The sequence below is a fragment of the Mastigoproctus giganteus genome, chromosome 3, assembly GCF_048544385.1.
Source record: "Mastigoproctus giganteus isolate SK-2022 chromosome 3, ASM4854438v1, whole genome shotgun sequence".
Taxonomy (NCBI): Eukaryota; Metazoa; Arthropoda; class Arachnida; order Uropygi; family Thelyphonidae; genus Mastigoproctus; species Mastigoproctus giganteus.
This window is the reverse complement of record NC_143577.1, coordinates 83,837,368-83,861,508: the sequence shown is the minus strand read 5'-3', so window position 1 is coordinate 83,861,508 and position 24,141 is coordinate 83,837,368. Positions and strand designations below refer to the sequence as shown.

The 24,141-nt window shown below is 41.2% G+C and overlaps 1 protein-coding gene across 1 annotated transcript in view; it reads right to left on the bottom strand.

Annotated features, from left to right (window-relative positions):
- Window positions 1–24,141, bottom strand: part of LOC150088120 (uncharacterized) — a 1,786,788-nt gene that overhangs the window by 900,096 nt on the left and 862,551 nt on the right. The window contains exon 23 of the mRNA XM_090370030.1: window positions 21,440–21,600. Coding sequence (XP_090226156.1) covers window positions 21,440–21,600 — 161 coding nt within the window. The remainder of the gene's footprint in view (window positions 1–21,439; window positions 21,601–24,141) is intronic.

Here is a 24,141-nt window from a genome sequence, read left to right as displayed (position 1 = left end):
TGATATCGGTTCACTTCCCCCTCTCCTTCAACCCATGTACTCCAGGCTAAATGCATACGAATGGCATATAAGATCACTAAATTGCTACTTTTTCGTAGATAGTTGCAAAGCCAGCCAAAATAAAGTGTTCCAGGGTCTATTTGATTCCGTGGTTTATGCCAGTAAATTAATAAATGGAAAAAATTATGTTAAATATTATAATGATACAAAAGTGGTGTACACTACAAATATGCGAAATTTATTTATTTTATTTTTTTAATTATTAATTACGATTTTTTGCAGAACACTTGTTCACATCTCACGGACTAGTCCGCAGAACACAGTTTGAGAAACGCTGAATTAACATATTAATTGATTTTGTAAGTTACAAATCCACTCATACAGCTGTCATGCCAGTTTTTGGTAGGAATATCGTAGCATAACTAGTAGCTCAGAAGAATAGTAGGGTTTAAATTTCAATAAAAAAATATTTTGAAGGGTTTAATCAACTTTTGGACATATATCTTTGTGTTTTACAAATAGATTAAATAGGCTTAGTAGCATTCATTAGCATATTTTTTAAATTTAGTTAGTGACTTTGTACCGCCATCAAATTAGTATTTTGGACAGAATATCGTAGCGTAATCAAAAGCATAGAAAAATAGTGGAGTTTTAACTGTAATAAATAAGAATTTTGAAGTTTTAATCACTTTTTGGAGATATATCATTTGTATTAAGCTAAGGATATAACTGATTTAGCATTGTGATCATTATGGTATAGCATAATTGATAATGTATGTCTCGAAATTGATAGCTAAGGTATAACATAAAACTATATTGCGGTATATGCATTACTGCATTAGCTTAGTGTAGTATTGTAGTCAAGTACAGTATAGTAAATTAATCATTTAAATTAATTAATCTTACTAATTTTCATCGTTAATGAATTAAATCATATTTAAACAGAAATCATGCCCCGGACTAGAGCAGCAAAGCAATATGCACAAAGTAGCAGGAGTGCTGTGGCTCAGAGGAGAACCGAAGGGGGCGATTCTCCAATGTGTCAGAGCCTAAAGAAATGTGCAACTTGTGAAATATTTGCAGACCTTTCTGGGACGATGTTGCCAGGAGGATGTTTTTGTGTGTGCTCGATGTAAGCAGTGTGAAGAAGTTAGGCACCAACTCAGCATTGTTGTGAGAACCTTTATGAGAGCTTCAAGAATTGGGGGATTCATTGAGCTCTCAGCTGCACACATCAATGCCAGAGCAACACAGCAGCAAACTTCAGGACAGAATGTGCTAGTCCCACAGGATCTAGTTATTGTTGGTGACTCTATTCTCAGGAAGATGGGAAATATATTGTGCAAAAAGGATAGGTTGAATAGGCCCAGGGTATGTATGCCAGGTGCAAAGGTTGATGATGCTGTAGAGCAGATATCATCTTTTAAGGGCACAGAGGTTGATACTGTTTTACACATTGCACTAATGATATTAAGAGTAGGAGATCTGCTGACTTACTTAACAAGTACAGGTCAATGTTGAAAAAGAAGCGGTAAATTTGAAAGTGTCTGCAATTCTGCCAGACACAATAGCAGGGAGTATATGATGAGAGCCTTGTCAATCAATTTGGTCCTGGAGAGATTGTGCAAGGCTCGTGGGGTAGAATTTTTCTCAGCATGGTCTGTGCTTGTTAACAGGAGAGATGGGTTCTACAGGGATAGGATACATGATAAATAAAAATGGTGCAAGGATATTTACTGATGATATCAAGGCAATGTTAAGTGGACTGGAAAACTGCTAGCTTGGGAAGATTCACATACTAATAGATTAATGGTAGCCACAGGCAGAGGTGAAAGTGATTCTTGCATTGCTTCTATTGGAATGAACGGGCGCCTCCGTAGCCAGGTGGGAAGGAGCAGCAGTGCGTAACACTGCTGCTCCTTCCTAACATGCTTCTTGATTAGACCAGGGGTTTGAGCCCATCACCACCAAATACAGAGGATGCGGAAAGGTCAAGGAATGACAACCGCATTTTCCCGGAGCAATATGGCCTTAGCTGCTTAATGCTCCTAAAAACCAAATAACAAATAACAACAAATTGGAATGAGCAGCAGCCTGGAAAGTGAGGTGCTAGGGATTTCAAGGGCTGCTGGGAGTCATCATGGAACAAGTAAATACATCGGCAACTAAGAGTAAGAACAGGTGTATGAATACTTGCACGTACATCAATGCTAGGAGAATGGTAAATAAATTTGATGAATTTAAAGTGCTGTCAAGACATCAAAAGCAAATATTGTTGGGGTATCAGAGACATTGTTGTGCCACACAGATATAAGCAGTGCAGAATTGCAATTTGAGGAGTACAATAGGTACAGGAAGGATAGACAGGGTAGAAGGGGAGGAACTGTGAAGCTGTTAGTTAAGAAACACACAAAATCTAAAAGTACATCCAGTTGCCATGGGTGGACAATGGAATGTTGAGTCAGTTTGGCATGACATAAGCACTGGGAAAGGGAAAAAGAGAAAAAGGTGTGTTATAGGCCGAATGACTCTGATGAGTACAATGAACAGTTGTACAGGGAAATAGAGTGGGCCAGGAAATCAGAATGTCTTGTAATGGGGGATTTTAATTTCCCAGATATTGACTGGAACTTGTGGGATGGTCACTCACAACACCAGCAAGACTTTTGTGGATTTATTGGATGATTATTTTTTACAGCAGCATGTTTGAGAAACAATCGGAGGGAATAATACTTTTGATCTGATTATCAGCAGTGATTCTTCATGCGTTAAGAATCTGCATATAAAGGAACCACTAGGTTGCAGTAATCACAGTGCACTGATGTTGGATTTACTCAAAGATGTAACTATTGTCAGGGGTAAGGAGAATGGTTTTTGCTTTCGTAAAGGTGACTACAGTGATCTCAGGCAGTTTTTTAAAACACATACACTGGGACTAACTAATGATGTTACCAACAAAAAATTCTAAATAGGAAGCACTCAAGGAATTACTCTTGGAAGCAGCTAGGCTTTTCAGATCAACTAAGAAATACTGTTCAAGGTTTAGGCCTACATGGATGTCATGGATATCCATCAGTGTCCATATTTGATGACCTAACTAATATGTTAAGTTACAAATTTATTTACTAGACTCCTTTGATTAGTGTGCAAGAAAGTACATGTGCATCTGTTTCTGGGTGCCTCCATAGCCAAGTGGGAAGGAGCAGCAGTGCGTAACACACGCTTCTTGATTAGACCAGGGTTCGATCCCGTCACCACCAAATACGGAGGATGCGGAAAAGTCAGGGAATGACCACCACATATTCCAGGAGCAATATGGCCTTAGTTGCTAATGCTCCTAAAAACCAAATAACAAACAACAACAACAAACAAGCATCTGTTTCTGCTCCTAGTAACCCTAACATATTCCATATAATTGGTTGTACCTTGAGGAGCAGAATTGCAGACACTTTCAAATTAATCATAACTTTTCTGGACATTTCACTATTGTCCTCAGAGTTCCTATTGTTAATATTAATATCATTAGTACTAACATGTACGATATCACCTAATCTGCTCTACAACATCATAAACTTTTGTCCCAGACAGACAGACATATCCTGGTCCTATCCCACCTATCCTTTCTGTGCAATATACTATTGTCAGGGACAATAAAGTCACTGACAATAACTACCTCATGTTGGACTGGTGCATTCTGCTTTAGTAATTCTTGCTGTCATCTGATGGATGACTTTAAGTTCACAACTTTGCACTGATGACAAAAAGTCATACTGTTTGACAAATTCATATCTTGTTTCAGATAGATCTGTGAACATCAAATAAGAAGCACATTTTACAAAGCTACAATTCAATGGTGAACTGTTCCCTTTGGTTCTCCACTGAACCATAGAACTCCCACTACTTTTAACACTAGCAGAGGCATATGATGCAAGAAAGCAAGCTTATACAGAATCAGCCAAAAAAAAAAAAACACACACACACTCTCCCATTTCACCCCTCCATTCATTCCAAATGCCTGTCCAGCTCAGCCTTAAATTTATTTAGGCTACCAACTTCCACAACAAAAGATGGAAGTCTGTTCCACCAATCAACTACCCAGTGGCTAAAGGCAAATTTCCGCCACACATTATTCTACAACTGCCGTTCCTCAATTTAAATCTGTGCCCCCTCAGGTTCTTAATCTGAGCAAGAGGAAGAATCCCATCAGCATTCAGCTTGTCGAGCAATTCAAAGCCATATACACCTCAATCAGATTACCTCGCAGGTTCTTACTCTCTCCAGGTGCTGCAATTTGCAGAACTTTAGCCGTTCTTGGTAAGAGCACCCCTTTGTTCTCCTCACAAATCTTGTTGCCTTCAATCACCAACCTTCCCTGAGTCCAAGGAAGCTCTCATAATTAAGGCCAAGGGTTTGCTTACTTCCCTTGCTGCCTCCTTCAATATAATTGGATAGATCCCATCCACCCCAGGTGCCTTTTTTATGTTTAACTTCAACAATTTCTCCTCCACTTTGCTCTCAGTTATTACAAAATCACTTAAGCTCCCAGTTAGAGTTTGATAAACTTCTGGCACTCCCCTGATTGAATAACTCCTCATGTGTGAATGTAGATGCAAAATAATCAAACAGTTTATCAGCTACCTGAGCATGATCATCAATAGTCAACTCATCTATGTTAAGTATATTAAGGTCATTAGTATGTTAAGGTCATTAGTTAAGTCATTAGTTCTGTCATTAGTTCATTAGTCTATGTTAAGGCCATTAGTAATAATTAATAATGACCTTGCACAGATTGTTCATTTACCTACAAGAATACCGGACAATCGTAATCATACAGCCAATACGCTTGATCTTTTTCTCACAGACAACTCTTCTAAGTACATGGTCAATGTGACAAGTCCTTTAGGCACCTCAGATCGCAACTTGGTGATTGTCTCTTCTCCAATGGAGCCTTTATCTCATGGCTATTCCCAACCTCGTGTTGTTTGGCATTACAAGAATGCAAAATGGGATGGTCTACTAGATTTCTTTTTTTCTTTTCCTTGGTCGGATTACTGTTTCAAAACTTCTGATGTCAATGTTTCCTCAGATTGTGTCAGTGAAATTATTCTTGCAGGAATCGAATCATTTATTCCACACTCCACTTTAAAATCTCATCCTTTATCTAAACCTTGGTTTTCCAATAAATGTGCTAAGGCTGTTCAAGAGAAGAATGTTGCATATCGTAATTGGCTTGTTTCTAATTCTTCGGTTTCATTTTCTGCCTATACCAAAGCTCGCAACAATTGTAAAGCAGTTATTAATCAGTTCAAACTAGAGTTTGAACAGGCTAACAGTAGAAAACTTGCTTCTTGCCCTAATGGTAGCCGAGCATTCTGGTCTCTTGCCAAAGCTAATGGCCGCAACTTTTGCCCATCTCTGCTCCACCTCTGTTCAAACCAGATGGTTCTGTTGTCACTTCAGCCAAGGATAAAGCTGACTCTGCTAGCATCCTATTTTTCTTGCAAATAATGTATTAATGATCTTGGTAAAACACCTCCCACCATTCCCAACACGCTCCATTCAATGCCTCCAGTGGTCTTCCGTCAAAAGGATGTCAGAAGGATTTTGACGAATCTTGATGCTAAGAAAGCTCCAGGTCCCAATGGTATTTCTCCACTCATTTCCTTCTGCTTCGAAAATTGCAATTACTTCTATTCTTTCTAAAGCAATGGAGAAATCAATTAACCGCCAACTCTAAAACTAACTAGAAACCTTCCGTATGATCAACGATCGCCAGTATGGATTTCATCAGTGTTGATCCACTGGTGATATTCTGGCTTATTTTACCCACTTATGGACTAATTCAATGGAAAGGTTCGGTGAAACACAAGTAGTTGCTCTTGACATCTCAAAGGCTTTTGATCGTGTTTGGCATAAAGGTCTTCTAAACAAGCTTCCATCTTATGGTTTGCCAACAGTTTTTAGTAATTGGCTATTAGTAAAATAATAAGAGGAGTTTACCTAAATATAGTACGTAGAACACTTCCGTATGATACCCTCCAGAAATTAAAACAAAAAAACCGACAACTTACCGGTACATTAGAGTAAAATATAAATAATTAAATAATCAATTTAACACAATACAAATCAATTTAAAACAATTCAAAATCAAATTAATGCAATTAAAAGAATCTAACGAAAATATTCAAAACGATTTTCCTTCCTTAGGAAGGAAAGAAAATCGTTTTGATGAAAAGTTAGGAAGGAAAATCGTTTTTCGTTAGATTCTTTTAATTGCGTTAATTTGATTTTTAATTGTTTTAAATTGATTTGTATTGTGTTAAATTGATTATTTAATTATTTATATTTTACTCTAATGTACTGGTAAGTTGTCGATTTTTTCATTTTAATTTCTGGAGGGTATCATACGGAAGTGTTCTACGTACTATATTGAGGTAAACTCCTCTTATTATTTTACTAATATTATTATCAACGTAGAACATATTGAGTATTACAGCTCTGATTCATACTAAGTAATTGGTTATCCAGTTTTCTCTCTGATCGCCCACTGAGGGTGATGGTAGATGGCTCTCTGTCTTCTAACTTCTCCACTAATGCCGGTGACCCCCAAGGTTCAGTTCTTTCCCCTCCTGTATATTAATGACCTTCTTCCATTGACTGGAAATCCTATCCGTAGTTTTGCTGATGATAGCACGTTGCATTCCACTTTCCATTTTGAGAAACCTTGCCCTGTTCAATCAGCTTCAACTTCTCGAAAATCTGCTACCAATTCCTTAAATGCCGAACTCCAGGTAATTCTCCAGTGGGGATAAGACAACTTAGTTGATTTCAACCCTTCTAAAACTCAGTCTTGTCTTATATCTCACAAAAGGATTCTTCTGCTCCTACGTTTATCTTTGGTGACACTGCGATTTCTAGGCAAAATGATATATCTCTTTTGGAGATTACCCTGACTTCTAATCTCTCTTGGCACAAGCACGTTACAAATATTGCTTCCTCTGCATCTAAAAAACTTGGTTTTCTCTTTCGCTCTCGGTGTTACTTTTCTTCCAAACAGCTGCTCACTCTGTATAAATCGCAAATCCGCCCTGACATGGAATATTGTTCACACATCTGGGGTGGTTCCCACAAAACCTCTCTCAAGCTTCTTGATTCCATTCAGAAGGTTAATTAATGATTCATCTCTAACAGAGTCTCTCCACTCTCTCTCCCACAGATGTACTGTTTCTGCTGCATGCATTTTCTACATATACTTCCATGGGCACTGTTCTTCTGAATTGGCTTCTATAATTCCCACTCTTTCTTTCAAAACAGTTCGAACACATGCCGGCACCAGCCAACATCCATTTACTGTCCAACTTCAAACTCACAGAACCAACTTTTCATCTTCTTCATTTATTCATTCAACTGCCGATTTCTGGAACAACCTTCCTTCATATGTATTTACTGAAAATTACAGTCTACAGAAGTTCAAGTCCAATCTCGACAAATATCTTCTTTTGTCTTCTCAACCTCCAACCCAAGCACGGTACTAAGTACTATAGGTTCTAATACCTCTCGTGTTTGGGGTTTACATAAAAAAAAAAAAAAAAAAAAGTGGTCCAATCTGATTCATCCCTTTCCTTCTAGAGTTTACATAAGTAAAGAACTCTTTGCTGTTTTTCTTTGCATCCTTTGCCAAGGATTTCTCGTAATCTGCCTTTGCCTGCCTAACCTCCTTTATGACTTGATTACAGACTATTTTATATCTGCCATAGGCCCCTCAACGTGGGCACCTGTACGTGGTGAGGGGACCTCCCAGTGACGCTGCTGGATTTCCAGACTAGCATCACTGGGATTCAACGCCCACAGCCCAGGTTCCAGGCTTTCATCAATGGAATCCGGCGTGTTTGCCGTGCGCTGCGACCCGTGGAAATTCGGAAAGGGAGATCCTGGTGGTTGAGGGACCCAGCTTCAATACACCACTTTGGCCCCTGCTTCGACAAGATGGGTGGTCCTGGAAGGCTCGGCTAGGATCAATCGGCTAGTAAGCTCGCCTGCGAGGGTCAACCGTGTCAATGCCACGCCCCTACCCTCATGGTCCGAGGGACAGGATTCAGGCTGGCGGTGGTGCGGGTATAGTGTCTGGGTAGCCCTGGCGTCCCACTCCCGAGCGCATTTATTGCATGCTGGGTAGCGGGCATCCCTTTGGGCTCCGTGGTGGGTGGGGAGCCCGGGCACTGAACCATATAAAAATCTCTATGAATCCTGATAAACTAAATTCTTCAGGGGCCCCAACCTGGTCCCTATCTGAAAACATTGACACAGATACAGATAGCATTATTGCTAAAAAAAGGCAGCGAACTGAAGTACCATCAGGGCCTGTTCCAAGGTCCTAATCATACACTCCACCGGAGAAAAACCAATTGGTAAAATGTCGCCCTTTTTTATTCAAAAAGGGTTAGATGGGTTAGCAGGTTCACCCAAATCAGTTAAAAGGCTTCGTTCTGGAGACCTTTTAATTGAAACTAAAAATGACAGGCAATCAGAACATCTACTCCGAACAACATCAATAGGAGGAATCCCTATCACCGTGACACCACACAGAACACTCAATTCATCGAGAGGTGTCATTTCGGAGTGGGACCTTCTCGACGTAACCGAGGAGGAAATCTGCTCCGAATTAAAACCACAGGGAGTCATTGCCATCAAGAGAATCACTGCGCGAAGGGATGGAAAAATTGTTAAAACCAGGAGCGTTATCCTGACTTTTAACTCTCCTAAGCCTCCTGACGAGATTAAAGCTGGATACATCAACTGTTCAGTACGTCCATACGTTCCGAACCCTTTACGGTGTTTTAAATGCCAGAAGTCTGGCCATTCTCAAATGGCCTGCCGTGGAGTCCTTGCATGCGCTCGATGTGGTGCAAAGGACCACGAAACAACAGCATGTTCAGCCGCAAAACCCACCTGTATTAACTGTGAAGGCGAACACCCGGCCTACTCACGAGCATGCCTGAGGTGGAAAGAAGAAAAAGAAATTCAACGGCTGAAGGCAGAGCTAAATATATCATACCAGGAGGCAAGGAAATCGGTCAAACCCCTGAATAACAACAAACCTACCTACGCCCAGAGCGCGGTATCTCTTAAGTTCTCAAAAACCTGCACAAAAGGACCAATCAGCTGCCACTCCTATATCGATACCTCCTAATGCTCCACAAATTACAAAGGTAGTTATGAAAGATAAGAATAAGAAAGGGGAAGTCCCCCCTATAACCCAAGAAAAGATGGATGTCGAGCAGAAGGAGGTACCCGAAGAGTCAGTCTTGGAACTCTTTGCGGAGGAGGAAATGGACACGGGACAGCGTCCTTTCTTCCCCAAAAAAGATAAATCCAAGACTGATCAAAGTAAGCCCTCAGCACCTCGGAAGCCGCCTGATGGACCCACCAAGCCAAAATAATGGCTAAATTCCTACAATGGAATTGTCGTGGATTCCGGCGAAATATTGATGACATCAAGGCCCTCCTGCAAAAGCACGAGCCAGTTTGCTTTTGCTTGCAGGAAACATATCTAAAGGCAAATGATGATCCCACCATGCACAACATCACAGTTTTTCGAAAGGATAGAATTGCGGATGGCTCTGTACATGGGGGAGTGGCTATCCTTGTGGGTAACCAGACCCCAGTGCAGCCCTTGCTAATTACAACCAGCATAGAGGCTATCGCAATTCGCCTTTCAGTGGGATTTTTATTAACTGTGTGCTCTATCTATTTGCCACCTGGGACTGACATCTCCCAGGCAGACCTCGATGATCTTCTAACGCAGTTGCCTCCCCCTTTCTTACTTCTCGGGGATATGAATGGACATAACACCCTGTGGGGTAGTGCTAACATCAACGAAAGGGGACGAGTCATAGAGCGTATGCTCAATGACAATGACCTTTCCCTTCTAAATACTGGAACAAACACCTTCTTCCACATGCCTACCCGTACTTTTTCTGCCATTGATCTCTCTATCTGCTCCCCTTCTCTACTCCCTTCACTCACTTGGGAGGTGGAGGAGAATCCATACGGAAGCGATCACTTCCCCGTGATAACCTTGTTACACAGTGGGAGACCATGTCTTCCCTTTAGGTTACCACGGTGGAAGATTGATCAGGCTGACTGGACTGCCTTCCAACATTAGGCAAATTTTGATCTTAGCACAGTCAGTCAAGAGTCTATCAATAATGCAGTTAAGTACATCACAGTAAATATTGTCCAAGCAGCTGCGAATGCTGTTCCAAAAACATCTGCCCGGTTTCCACCATTTCCTAAACCTTGGTGGAATTCACAATGCACAGCAGCAAAAAAGGCTCAAAACAAAGCGTGGGGGATATTCCGCCGATATCCCACCACGACCAACCTTATAACCTTTAAACGTGCACGAGCCAAAGCACGATATATCCGCCGTCAGAGTCAAAAGGAATCGTGGATCTGTTTTACATCATCTATTAACCAGTCTACCAACTCTAAGGTAGTCTGGGATAAAATCCGGAAAATGAAGGGAAAATATACATCCCATCCTTCTTCAATCCTAGATTATAATGGATGCGCTATTGCAGATCCAACTGCAATAGCCAATGCTCTTGGGGAAACATTCTCTAACATCTCTGCAACATCTTCGTATTCCCCAGAGTTCCTGGTCCTGAAATATAAAATCGAAAAAGAGGCACTTAACTTTAAAAACTAAGAGCGTTTTTCCCTACAACGGGGATTTCTCTATTCAGGAACTGAAAAGAGCCCTCGCTCTTTCCAAAGCAAGTGCCGTTGGACCAGATGGCATCCATTATGAAATTATTAAACATCTTTCACCAAAATCTATGGATTGTCCGCTCCTTCTGTATAACAGAATCTTTACTGAAGGGCAGTTTCCGGACTCTTGGCGAAAGGCAATCATTCTTGCCTTTCCTAAGCCAGGAAAGGATCCAAAAGTCACCACCAACTATCGTCCTATTGCTCTGACTAGCTGTCTGTGCAAAATCCTGGAGAGAATGGTTAAATCTCATTTAATATGGTACTTAGAATCAAATGACCTTCTCTCCAACATCCAGTGCGGCTTCCGAAGGAACCGGTCCACTTTGGACCATCTTATTAGACTGGAAACATCCATCCGGGATGCTTTCCTAAAACACAACACTTGGTGTCGGTGTTCTTTGACATGGAGAAAGCGTATGACACAACTTGGAGATTTGGCATCTTAAAAGATCTGTATAGCCTTGGCCTTAGGGGGCAACTCCCCATTTTTATTAAAAACTTTTTAGCCAATCGATCTTTCCAAGTTCGTGTGGGATTCTCACTCTCTCATTCCTTCAGTCAAGAGGAGGGAGTATCACAAGGATCAGTATTAAGTGTCACGCTTTTTGCCATCAAAGTAAATTCCATCACAGAACAACTTCCTCCAACGGTAAACAGTGCCCTCTATGTTGATGACTTTAGCATATTTTGTCAGTCATGCAACATGAGGGTTATTGAAAGACAACTGCAGAAAGCTATTGATCGCCTCAACTCCTGGGCTCTTGCTAATGGTTTCAGGTTCTCGCTGGAGAAGACCGTTTGTGTACACTTTTGTCGTAAGCGTAATCTTCATCCTGAACCTGAATTAAAACTCGGACAAAATGCAATTCCAGTAGCAGCGGACACAAAATTCTTGGGACTCGTATTCGATAAAAAGCTGACCTTTCTGGATCACATCCGTCAACTCCGCACAAAGTGCACAAGAGGGCTGAATCTTCTGCGCTCTCTTTCCTCAACATCTTGGGGTGAGGATCGATGCACCCTACTACGCATCTATCATGCACTTGTACGATCCAGACTAGATTACGGGTCCCTGGTATACAATTCGGCCAGAGACAGTGTACTTCGATGGCTGGATCCTGTCCATCATCAGGCTCTCCGTATCGCTATTGGAGCATTTCGAACATCTCCCGTCCAGAGCTTATACGTCGAAGCAAACGAACCGCCGTTATCACTTCGATGTAAGCAGTTGTCTCTAAAGTACGCCTTAAAACTGAAATCCCTGCCAGACCATCCTACGTGGCCATTCGTTTTTGAGCCATGATGGGAAAATTTGTACAACACCCGTAAGACTGCCAATTGGCATGCTCATGTACCAACATGTGACTTGTCCCTTAGAAATTGGGGAAAGTCGGACACTCCATCGTCTATCTACCTGCAGCTTTAATCAGCACACCGAGCTGAACATTCTGACTTCGCGCCAGTTTACACAGATGGTTCGAAGTCGGAATCATATGTGGGATCTGCTGCTGTCTTTACAGACAGCACTACATCGGAGCAGATTCCCTCTGAATGCAGTATATTTACTGCAGAGCTGCATGCTATAGAGTTAGCCTTGGATCACATTAGTGAATGCCAATACCAACGGTTCATTTTATATTCTGATTCTCTCAGCGTGTTACAGGCTTTAATATCTGTGAGATATAATCCTCATCCAGTTCTGTCTAGTATTCAGCAGAAGATTCACTTCCTCCTCGGACGTGAATATGATATCCGCTTCTGCTGGATTCCCAGCCACATTGGGATTAGGGGAAATGATTTGGCTGACGCCGCAGCCAAATCAGCAATTCCCAATAATAACCGCTGCCTGTCAGTCCCCTATACAGACTACAGGCAAATAATACACCAAAAGATATATTCCCAATGGCAGGATTCGTGGAATAGACAGACTGCGAATAAATTATATCGTATAAAGCCTGTAATTGAACCGTGGCAGTCTAGTCTGCGCAGGAATCGTAAAGAGGAAGTTGTTCTTGCCCGGACCTGCATAGGACACAGTCATTTAACTCATTCGTTTTTGCTGAGGGCTGATGACCCTCCTATGTGTGTGTCCTGTGGCACAGTTTTAACGATTAGACACCTTTTAATTGACTGTCCAGATTTTAGCAATATCCGTTTTACCGCTTTTAACCATCTGACTGAGCCGTATACACTCAGTCAGATTTTATCTGACAATGACAATGTGTCTGCTGTTTTTAGCTTTTTTAAATCAATAAAGGGTTTTACTCGTATTTAAAATTTTTACGTTATTGTTATGTCTTTTATTATATATCTGGACATGGTGACCTAACTACTTAGGTCACTGAGAATAAATTTTTTATATATTACCTGGTTTTGGCGCATTATAGCCTTAGATGCTAATGCGCCAATAAAATCTAAATCAAATCAAATCAAACCATAGGCTTCTATGTCACCCGATAATTTAAATGCATCCCATAGATTTTTCTTCTCTGCCAGGAGTCTCATTAGTTCATCTGATATCCATTTAGGCCTAAACCTTGAACAGTATTTCTTAGTTGGAATGGAAAGCCTTTTAGCCTCCAAAATTAAGTCCCTGAAAGCTTCCCATTTAAAATTCAACGTTGGTAACATCATCAGTTGATTGCACTGTACAGAACTTAAAAACTGTTTGAGAACCCTGTAGTCACCTTCACGAAAGCAATAGCCCTTCTGTTTAGCTTTGATGGTAGTTACATCTTTAAGTAATTCCCACATCAGTACATTCTGATCACTGTCACCCAGTTGTTCCTTTAACTGCAAATTCTTAATGCATGAAAAATCACTGCTGATAATCAGATCAAAAGTATTACTCCGTTTGGTTGCCTCTTTAATATGTTGTTGTAGAAAACAGTCATCCAATAAATTCAAAGAAGTCTTGCTAGTGTGAGAGTGACCAGTCCACAAGTTCCAGTCGGTATCTGGAAAGTTACAATCCGCCATTATTATACATTCTGATTACTGGCTCACTATTTCTCTGCACTACTGCTTTTTATACTCATAAGATTCATTAGGCCTATAACACACACCTACCCTCGTTTTTCCTTTCCCAGTGCTTACGTCACACCAAACAGACTCAACATTGCATTGTCCATCAACATCAATCAGATGCACTTCTTTAGATTTTATGTGTTTCTTAACTAACTGCATAACCCTCCTCCCTTCCTGTCCTATCTATCCTTTCTCTATACACATTGTACCCCCAAATTCCAATTATGCACTGCTTATACTGTGTGACACCACATCTCTGATATCCCAACAATATCTGCCCTTCGATGTCTTTGACTAGCACTTCAAGCTTATCAAATTTATTAACTATACTCCTAGCATTGGTGTACATGCATCTGTTTCTACTCTTAGTTATCCTAACACAGCCCATGTATTTATTTCCAATATGACTCCCAGCCGCCCTAGAAATTTCCATTGCCTTACTTTCCAGGCTGCTCCTCATTCTAATAGAAGCAGTGCAAGAATCACTTTTGCCTCTGCCTGTGGCCACTGTTAACATTTTAGTCTGTGTATCCCCCCCAAGCTAGCAGTTTTCCAACACATCTAACACTGCCTTGATAGCATCAGCAAATATTCATGCACCCTTTCTATTTAAGTGTATCCCATCCCTGTAGAAGCAGTCTCTCTTAGAAAGCACAGACCATGCTGAAAAAAAATTCTATCCCTTGAGTCTTGCACAATCTCTCCAGGGTCAGATTGATCAACAAAGTTCTCATCACATACTATTATGTCTGGGCAGAATTGCAGACACTTTCACATTCAACCTTCACTCAACTTTTTTTCAACATTGACCTGTACTTGTTGAGTAAAACTGCAGATCTCTTACTGTTAATGTCATTAGTTCCAACATGTACAACAATATCACCTTTTGTGCCCTTAAAAGATGATATCTGCTCTACAACATCATCATATTTTGTCCCTGGCAGACATACCCTGGTCCTGTTCCACTTCTACTTTGAGCTCTTTCCTTAGTTTCTCTAGTCTGAGGCATGATTTTAGTTTAAACTGAATTTAATTTTAAAATACCGGACTAAATTTAGAGATACCTAAGTGCAATTATTTGTTTGGAGATTTATTAAGTGTGTCAATATCTATGGTCATGGTGCACCATACGTATGGTAAGCACATATTCTATTTCTTGTCAGATAGAGATAATTGCAAAACTAGTAGCAAAAAATTAGTTTTTAACTAGTTAAAGGAGATGGTATACATTAATCATTTTGAGAAAGATAAAAATTATTGAGACATTTGTTTTATCACCAAAAAGTGAAGTAAGTGGAAGAGGGTTTTCTATTTTGGCTGGATTGAAGAGATTCTGGTGTTCACTTGCATATTTTGTGTATTCAACAAGGATATGTTTGTAACAGGGCTGACAGTAGAGGAACCAGTAGCAGGAAGTGATCACGGAGTTCTACGGTGGATGGTGACGAGAGAGGTATCAGAAGTAAAAGGCAAAGAAATAGGTTTTAATTTCAGAAAAGGAAATTACGATGCCTTAAGGTACCACATGGCCTCTATTAACTGGGTAGATATCGCGCTGAGAATGAATACAATTGAACTGTGGTACGCTTTTAAAACATTAATCACAGATGCCTTGAATGCGTATATACCATTAAAAATATACTCCACGAGAAGGGTTCCAAGTTGGATGAATAGTGAAGTTGCCACATTACTTGAGCAGAAAAAGGTGGCATGGAAAGTTTACAGAGCAATAAAAAGTACTGAAGCCTATAACAGCTACAAGGTGATCTGTAATAGACCCACAGAAAAGGTTCGACAGGCAAAGGCAGTTTATGAGAAATCACTAGCAAACAGAGCAAATAGGGGGGATAAAGAATTCTTCACATATATAAATGCCAAGAAGAGCAGGACAAACCAGATCAGACCTTTACGTAAGGGAAAGGGGATAGTAATAAATACACCAGCTGCCATTGCAGATGAACTCAATAGTTATTTTGCATCGATATTTACAAATGAAAAGCCTTTTTTGGCAATGGGAAATTGTGGGAGCGAAGTTAAAAAATATGTAATTAATGATATTGAAATTTCACAAGATTATTTAATGAAAAAACTTTCGAGCCTACAGACCAGTAAGGCTCCTGGAGTTGATGGAATATACCCTATAATCTTAAGAGAGGCGGCAAGCGAGTGCATTAAACCATTGAGGCTAATTATGTGAGCATCACTAGACTCTGGGGAGATTCCCTTGGATTGGAAAAGTGCAAATGTATCTCCCATACACAAGGGTGGCTCTAAAAGTGAAGTTGGAAATTATCGACCTGTCAGTCTGACTTCAGTAGTAGGGAAAATCATGGAGGCAATGATCAAGGGTGGAATTCAGGATCATTTGGATCGAATTGAAATTCTCAAGGATACTCAGCATGGTTTTGTAAAGGGAAAATCATGTTTAACAAATCTGGTTCGCTATTTCAAAAGGGTCACTCACGAGCTGGATTTAGGGAATAATTTCGACATTGTTTATTTAGATTTCAGCAAAGCTTTTGACTCAGTCCCACATGAGCGGTTGCTTTATAAGCTGGAACAGGGTGGAATCACTGGGAAAATCCTTAGATGGATAGAAGGATGGCGTCAGGGCAGGAGGCAGAGGGTTGTGATAAATGGCTATTCCTCAGATTGGGTTGATGTAAGATGTGGGGTTCCCCAAGAATCAGTATTAGGACCACTGTTGTTTTTAATTTTCATAAACGACATTGATGAAAGGATAGAGGGCGTGATGTCTAAATTTGCAGATGATGTTAAAATTGGTAGAGTAGTTAATGATCACTGTCAAGCTGAGCTTCTTCAGAGAGACCTAGATAGACTTCAAGAATGGTCAGAAAAATGGCAGATGTACTTTAATCCAACAAAGTGTAAGGTATTACACCTGGGAAACAGTAATCCCAAAAAAACTTATTCACTCGGTGGAGTTCAACTAAACCCAGTACTGGAGGAAAGGGACTTGGGTGTTACGATACGGTCAGACATGAAATTCTCTGAGCATTGTAAACAGGTTGCAAGGAAGGCCCATGGTGTCCTATCGATGATCTATCGAACTTTTGCAAGTAGAGATAGGGACGTGATAATCCCACTATATAAGGCTTATGTTAGACCACACTTGGAATACTGTGTTCAAGTATGGAGACTGCACCTAAAGAAAGACATCGAGCTTCTTGAAAGAGGGCAAAGACGGGTAACTCGCCTGGTGAGATCGGCAAAAGAGCGTCCTTATGAAGAAAGACTTCGAATATGTGGGTTGCAGAGTTTGGAAACTAGACACCTAAGAGGAGATTTGATTGAGGTGTTTAAGGCTCTGAGAGGCATCAGTAAAATGAATGAGGACAAAATTTTCAAGATTATAAATGATGCTAGAACAAACATGGACGGTCCCAAGCCCGGCTGCGAAAGGAGGAGGGTGGTCATCCTGCCGAAATGACCAGAACCGGGAAACCGGGGAAACTAGGCGAGAAACCGCATGAAATTCGGAACAAGCTCTTACAACAATGTTACCGCATCCGGGGTAGCCGATGCGCCAGCACTGGGGACCCAGGGTACTGGTGTGAAGTGGACCACTGGCCACAGAACAAGCTCTTATAACAATGTTACCGCATCCGGGGTAGCCGATGCGCCAGCACTGGGGACCCAGGGTGCTGGTGTGAAGTGGATCACTGGCCACAGCAATAAGCTTACTACGCCGAAAAGGACAATTAACATTGGCGAATGGAATGTTCGAACGGGGCACCACGTTGGACAAAAGGAAATCATTGCCCAAGAACTACTTAGGTACAAGATATCAATCGCAGCATTATCCGAATTAAGGCTCACCGGGTCTGGAACGATGATCATCCAACCACCAGCACCTAATGAAGCGGTTATGCTATTCTACTCTGGTGGTGAGAAACGAGAAGCAGGAGTGGGCTTTATGTCGATGCTCAGGCCACCAGTAGTGTGATCGCTTTCCAACCAATATCGGACCTCCTGGCAGTCCTTACTGTCAAGGGCACCATCAAGACCCATATTATCTCCGCCTATGCGCCAACTGAGACTAGCCTGGACCCGACCAAGAATAACTTCTACAACCAGCTCCAACATACGCTGAATTCAATTCCGCAGACAGAAGTGATCATCCTCGCAGGGGACTTTAATGCCCACATTGGAGTGGACAGATCTGGTTGGGAAACAACAATGGGCAAGTTTGGCCATGGGAAGATCAACGACAACGGACTACGTTTGTTGTCCTTTGCCGCATCTAACAACCTGATCATTGGAAACAGCCATTTCCAGCACCCTCAAAAACATCAACTTACATGGCGAAATCCATCTGGCAAGGACTCAGCAATCCTGGACTACATTTTGATCAATGCCGAATTTCGCTCATCACTCATGGACGTTCGTGCCATGAGGGGACCTGATTGCGGATCTGATCACTACCTCATCCGGGCTAAGGTGCAGCTCAAATTATGGCATGCAAAAAGATCATCTCGGTCAGCCAAGCTGGACTGGAGGCAGCTAATGAATGCTGCCAACAAACAGGCATATCAGATCGCCCTATCCAACCGCTTCGAGATGCTGGCCGTGCCCGAGGATATAAATGAAGAAGAAAAGCAGATCTCTGATGCCATCCTGGAATGTGCCAAGCCCCTATGTCCACCTGCCCGACGTCGAATGCAACCATGGATATCAGACGAGTGCCTCGACCTCGTGGACAAACGGAAACAGGCAAAGTTGGTCGACTTTGAACGGTACCGGCAGCTAAACCGAGAAGTCCGACAAAGAATGACAGCAGAAAGAGAAGCATACTGGAACCAAGTGGCAGACGATCTTGAAGTGGCGGCATCCAAGAACGAGTACCGCACCCTCAGATGTCTGAGTGGAAAGACCAAATTGACTAGTGACAACATCAAGAATGCTGATGGGACCTTCGTGCGATCACCATCCGAACGCCTGCAACAGTGGAGTGAATTCTTCAAAGCTTTGTATAATCACGACCCACCTCAGGGACCGCCAGCAACAGCACTCTCGATCGACCCCCCCTGAGGTCTCCATGGTCGATGTTGAGCCTACAGTAGAAGAAGTGAAAGCAGCCATACAATCCCTGAAGAATGGCAGGGCACCAGGAGTGGGCCAAGTCACCACAGAAGCGATCAAAGCCGGGGGAGATGTACTGCTTCGCCGACTACACTCACTCCTCAAAACCATCTGGTGCACTGAACAAATTCCGCTAACGTGGAGGAAAGCCATTATCGTACCAATCCACAAGAAAGGTGATAACCGGGACTGCAAGAACTACCGTGGCATCAGCCTCCTTTCCATCATCGGAAAGGTCTTTATGAAGATCATCCAGTCAAGACTGCAAAAACATCGCGAGCAAACCAGTCGAGAAGAACAGGCAGGATTTAGACCCGGGCGAGGATGCTGTGATCAAATCTTTGCCATTCGTCAGCTGATGGAGGAGAGGATCCGGTGTGGACAGCGAACCGTCATTGTTTTCATTGACTTTAAGTCTGTTTTCGACTGTGTCCACTGGCCTGCCTTATGAAAACTACTAGAGGTTGAACATGTCCCTCGAAAAGTCATCACACTCCTCCAAACTGCATACAACGGTTTAACCAGCCAGGTGCGCATCCAGAACGATTTATCTGAGGAATTTACCATCCAAACTGGAGTCCGCCAAGGGGATGTAGCCTCACCGTTGCTTTTCAACATCGTGGTCGACGCCATTATGAGGCAAGCATTCAGAAACAGACAGGGCATACAATATGACAAGGATCACTATGTGACTGACCTGATGTTTGCTGATGATAGTGCTATCCTTGCCGGTAACGACACTGAAGCCACGGACATCCTCTATGACATTGCCCGCACTGCCCGGCCATACGGTTTGAAGATCAATGCTGGTAAGACAAAGGCCCTGACAACAGATGGGTCGCAAGCCACCATCTATCTCGAAGGCGTCCAGATCGAGCAAGTGCAGGACTTTAAATACCTTGGGTCGCTGGTCCAGGAGAAGAAAGTTGCATCCACCATGGAAATCCACAGCAGAATTGGACAGGCGGCCACTGCATTTGCCTCGCTCAAACGTTGTCTGTGGAAGAGGACCAACATTTCCACAAAGACTAAAATCCGACTCTTCCGGACTTTGATCCTGCCCATTCTTCTTTACGGATCGGAAACATGGATTTGTCTCAAGTTAGATTTGAACAAACTTGAGGTATTCCAAATGCGATGCCTGCGGCAGATCTTGGGCATCTCTCTTCGCGACCGCATCACTAATGATACCATCCGCGCCAGATGCCAACAGCAACCAACCATTGCCGACCAAATCCAGAAGCGAAGGCTTAGATGGTTTGGCCACGTATGTAGAATGGGCACGAACAGAATACCATCCACACTCCTTTGGAGACAACGACCCACCCAATGGAGCATCCAACGCGCCTAGGAAAACGTGGGCCAAGCAAGTGGAAAATGACTTGAAGAACCGACGTCTCGACCTCAACCAGGCCAGGACTGACGCCGTGGATCGTAAGGTATGGAAGAACAGCACAGAGCAAGTCCGAAACCCTGCGGCACCTACAGCAGCATACTGGCGTGGCCAACCGCCTCCCCCAGCTGCCAGCTAAGGACCAAAGAAGAAGAAGAAGAAATTCAAGTTACGGGGGGAAATGTTTAGATTGGACTGCAGGAAGTTTTATTTTAGCCAGCGAGTTATAAATTACTGGAATAAGTTGCCTTCATGGGTGGTAGAGGCCGACAGTTTGGGGAAATTCAAAGGTCATCTGGATAGTACTTTCGGGTAAGGGAAGCGCATAGGATGATAGGTTTAATTTTCTTTTTATTTATATTTTATTTTATTTATTTTTTATTTATTTATTAATTATTATTATTTAGTTATTTATTTTATTTATTTATTTTTTGTTTTTATCATTGTTTTGTTCGGATTTTTTTTTTTTTTTTTTTTTTGGCTGGTGCAGCATAAGCCATAGGCTTTCTTGCCCCACGCGGCCGTTACTAATACTAATAGCAGCAGAATTCCCTCTTACTACCGCTCTTCTATAATCTTCTTGTATAATCTTCAGATTATACAACCTTAAAATAGAGAATAAAAGACTATACATGATGCAGTTTTATTTCAAACATTTTAACACATTTGCTCTACACTGCTTATGTTTACACATAATTTGATCAGATTCAAAAGAACAAGGAGTTTGAATTCTTCAATATTCAAGTGAGGAAAAAAATAAAAAAATTGTTACATCATATTATTTTTCTTTTTAATAACTCTTAACTAACTGCAGAACTTTTAACTACTTGCAAAAGTGATTGGCTACAAAACAATCACAACAACAACACCAAAAAAATACTGTACAAAGAGTGCAAAGGCATAATAGTAGGCTTTGACCTTTAAAGTTATGATGCTACTAGCACTTCACCAATTAAATAAAAATAAGTGGCACTTCTTTTAAGAGTAGAAAACTTTTTACCTATAATGCTTATTTCATTATTTTTTTATTTTTCTTTTTTTTTTGCAACTTATATCACACAAACAATTTGATTCAGCCAAACTTTTAAATTTATTATAAGAAATAAATGATAACACAAAACACAAAGAATATATACTTACCATCTCCTTCAAAGCTTTCATTAAGTACATCCTGAACAGCCTCCTCAGAAGCTTCAAGAGTATGCTCCCTCCATGACTCGCCATTATCACTACGAAGAATTGTAATTTCCCTTTCTTTTCCTCTTAGGGAAGCAAAGTGAGGCACCTCAATAATTACAGGACTAAAATTTACAGCAGAAAATAAAAAAGAACTAATTCACTTTTCATATAGCAGTAGGTTGTAAATTCATGTTACTTAAACTTTTTTTAAAGATTTAGCACTATCTATTTACATACATAAGAAAGAAGAGAAGACATTCTAATAATTCTAATCTATATTAATCTGAAAATACATATATATATATATATAACTGAATTATAACTAATGCATACATTAGCATTAGTTGAGACATATTATGACAGAAAGCAAGCTTATATAGCATCGGCCAAAAAAAAAAAAAAAAAAAAAAAACATTTCCCATTTCACCCATCCAGTTACTCCAAATGTTTGTCTAGTTCAGTTTTAAATTTATTTAAGGTATCAACTTCCACAACAACAGATGGAAGTCTGTTCCAGCATTCAATGACCCGCTTGCTAAAGGCAAACTTCCATACATCTATTCTACAACTGTTTTTCGTCAATTTGAATCTATGCCGCCATGAAGTTCTTAATCTGAGCAAGCGGAAGTAGCCCAACATCACTGAGCCTGCTTAAACCAATCAAGGACTTATACACCTCAATCAGATCACCTACCAGGTGCCTAGTCTCCAGATAGTGCAACTTGCAGCACTTAAGATGCTTTTGTTAGAATTAGCATTAGGAAGGGCACCTGATGCAAGAAAGTAAGCTTATATAGCATCACCGAAGGGAAAAAAAAAAACACATTACTCTCTCATTTCATTGATCTACCTGCTTCAAATGAATCTGTTTAAGCTATCAACTTCTACGACAGATGGAAGTTTGTTCCAACAATCAGCCACCCGCTGGCTAAAGGCAAACTTCTGCACATATATCCTACAACTGTTTTTCCTCAATTTGAATTTATGCCTTCTCGGGTGATTATTCTGAGTAAGAGGAAGAATCCCATCAGCACTGAGCATGCTCAAACCATTCAAGGCTTTATACACCTCAATCATATAACCTTGCAGGTGCCTAGTCACCAGACACTGTAATTTACAAAACGTAAGCCTTTCTTCGTAAGAGCAACCCTTTGTTCCATTCACTAATCTTGTTGCCCTTCTCTGTACTCGTTCCAACAGCTCTACATCCTTCTTAAAATGAGGTCTCCAGATCTGTATACAGTACTCAAAGTGCGGCCTCCTTATCCCTGCTAGGCAAAATTCCTGTATATCATTGGCAAGACACCAGAGGCTACTCTTGCATACCATCTGAAATGCTCAGAAAACTTCATATCTGTCAGCACAATTACCCCCAGGTCCTTTTCACTCTCTACCTCTGTCAGTGTAGTACCACACAGTTGATACATTACTCTGGGGTTACTGCTTCCCACATGCAGTACTTTGCATTTGTCAATGTTAAACTTCAGTTGCAACCTCTCAGCCAACCTACTCAACTTTTCTAGATCCTGTTGCAGCAGCATACTGTCATTAGTGTCATTAACAACCCTGCCGACCTTCGTATGATCTTCAAACTTGGACATTAAGCCTGATATACCATCATCAATAAACCAATATACCAATCTTTTTTCCCTTCTCTGTACATCCTTCCTAAATTGAGCCCTCCAGACGTGTACACAGCAGTCAAGGTGTGGCCTCACCATTGACTTATACAAAGGGATAATCACCTCCTTGTCTATGCTAGAATTCCTATATATCATTGACAAACCTCCATGACCTGCTCTACAGCCCATCTGTACTGATAAGAGACTTCATATCTCACTGCACAATTATTCCCACATCTTTTTCATTCTCCACTGAGTGCAGTACCCCACAGTTGGTATGTTTCTCTTGGGTTATTGTATCCGATATGCAGTACTTTGCATTTGTCAATGTTAAACTTCAGTTGCCACTTCTCGGCCCATCTGCACAACTTTTCTAGATTTTGTTGCAGTAACATACTATATTTACTATCATTAACAACAACCCTACCTACTTTTGTATCATCTGCAAACTTGAACATTAAGCCTGATATACCTTCATCGAAGCCATTGATAAATATAAAAAACAAAAATAGGCCCAATACAGAACCCATGGGAACTCCACTAATAACATTAGAGCAGTGTCCGTTTATTACCACTCTCTGCCATCGCCAAGTCAACCATTCCTTTATCCATTCAGCAACTTGCCCTTAATGCCATACTGCTCCAATTAGTAAAGCAGTCTTCCATGTGCAACAGTATCAAAGACTTTCCTGAAATCCAAGTATATGATTTCAAAATTATTTTTTGCATCCAGTTCCTTTGTGCCACATTGTAGTATCCAATCAATTGTTCAGACAAGACTTTCCTTAACAAACCCTCCTGTGTCTGAACTATTACTGCAGTCTTGTCTGGGTGATCCTGCATCACTTTAACCAGTGACACCATTATTTTCTGAGGAACAGCAGTTAAAGTAACAGGTGTATAATTATTTCTGTCATCCTTTGCACCCCCTTTATGAATTGGGGATACATTTGCACACTTCAGTCCATGGGGACTTCCCCTGAATCTAAGGATGCTCTCATAATTATGGCTGAGGGTTTGTTAACTTCCCTTGTGGCCTCC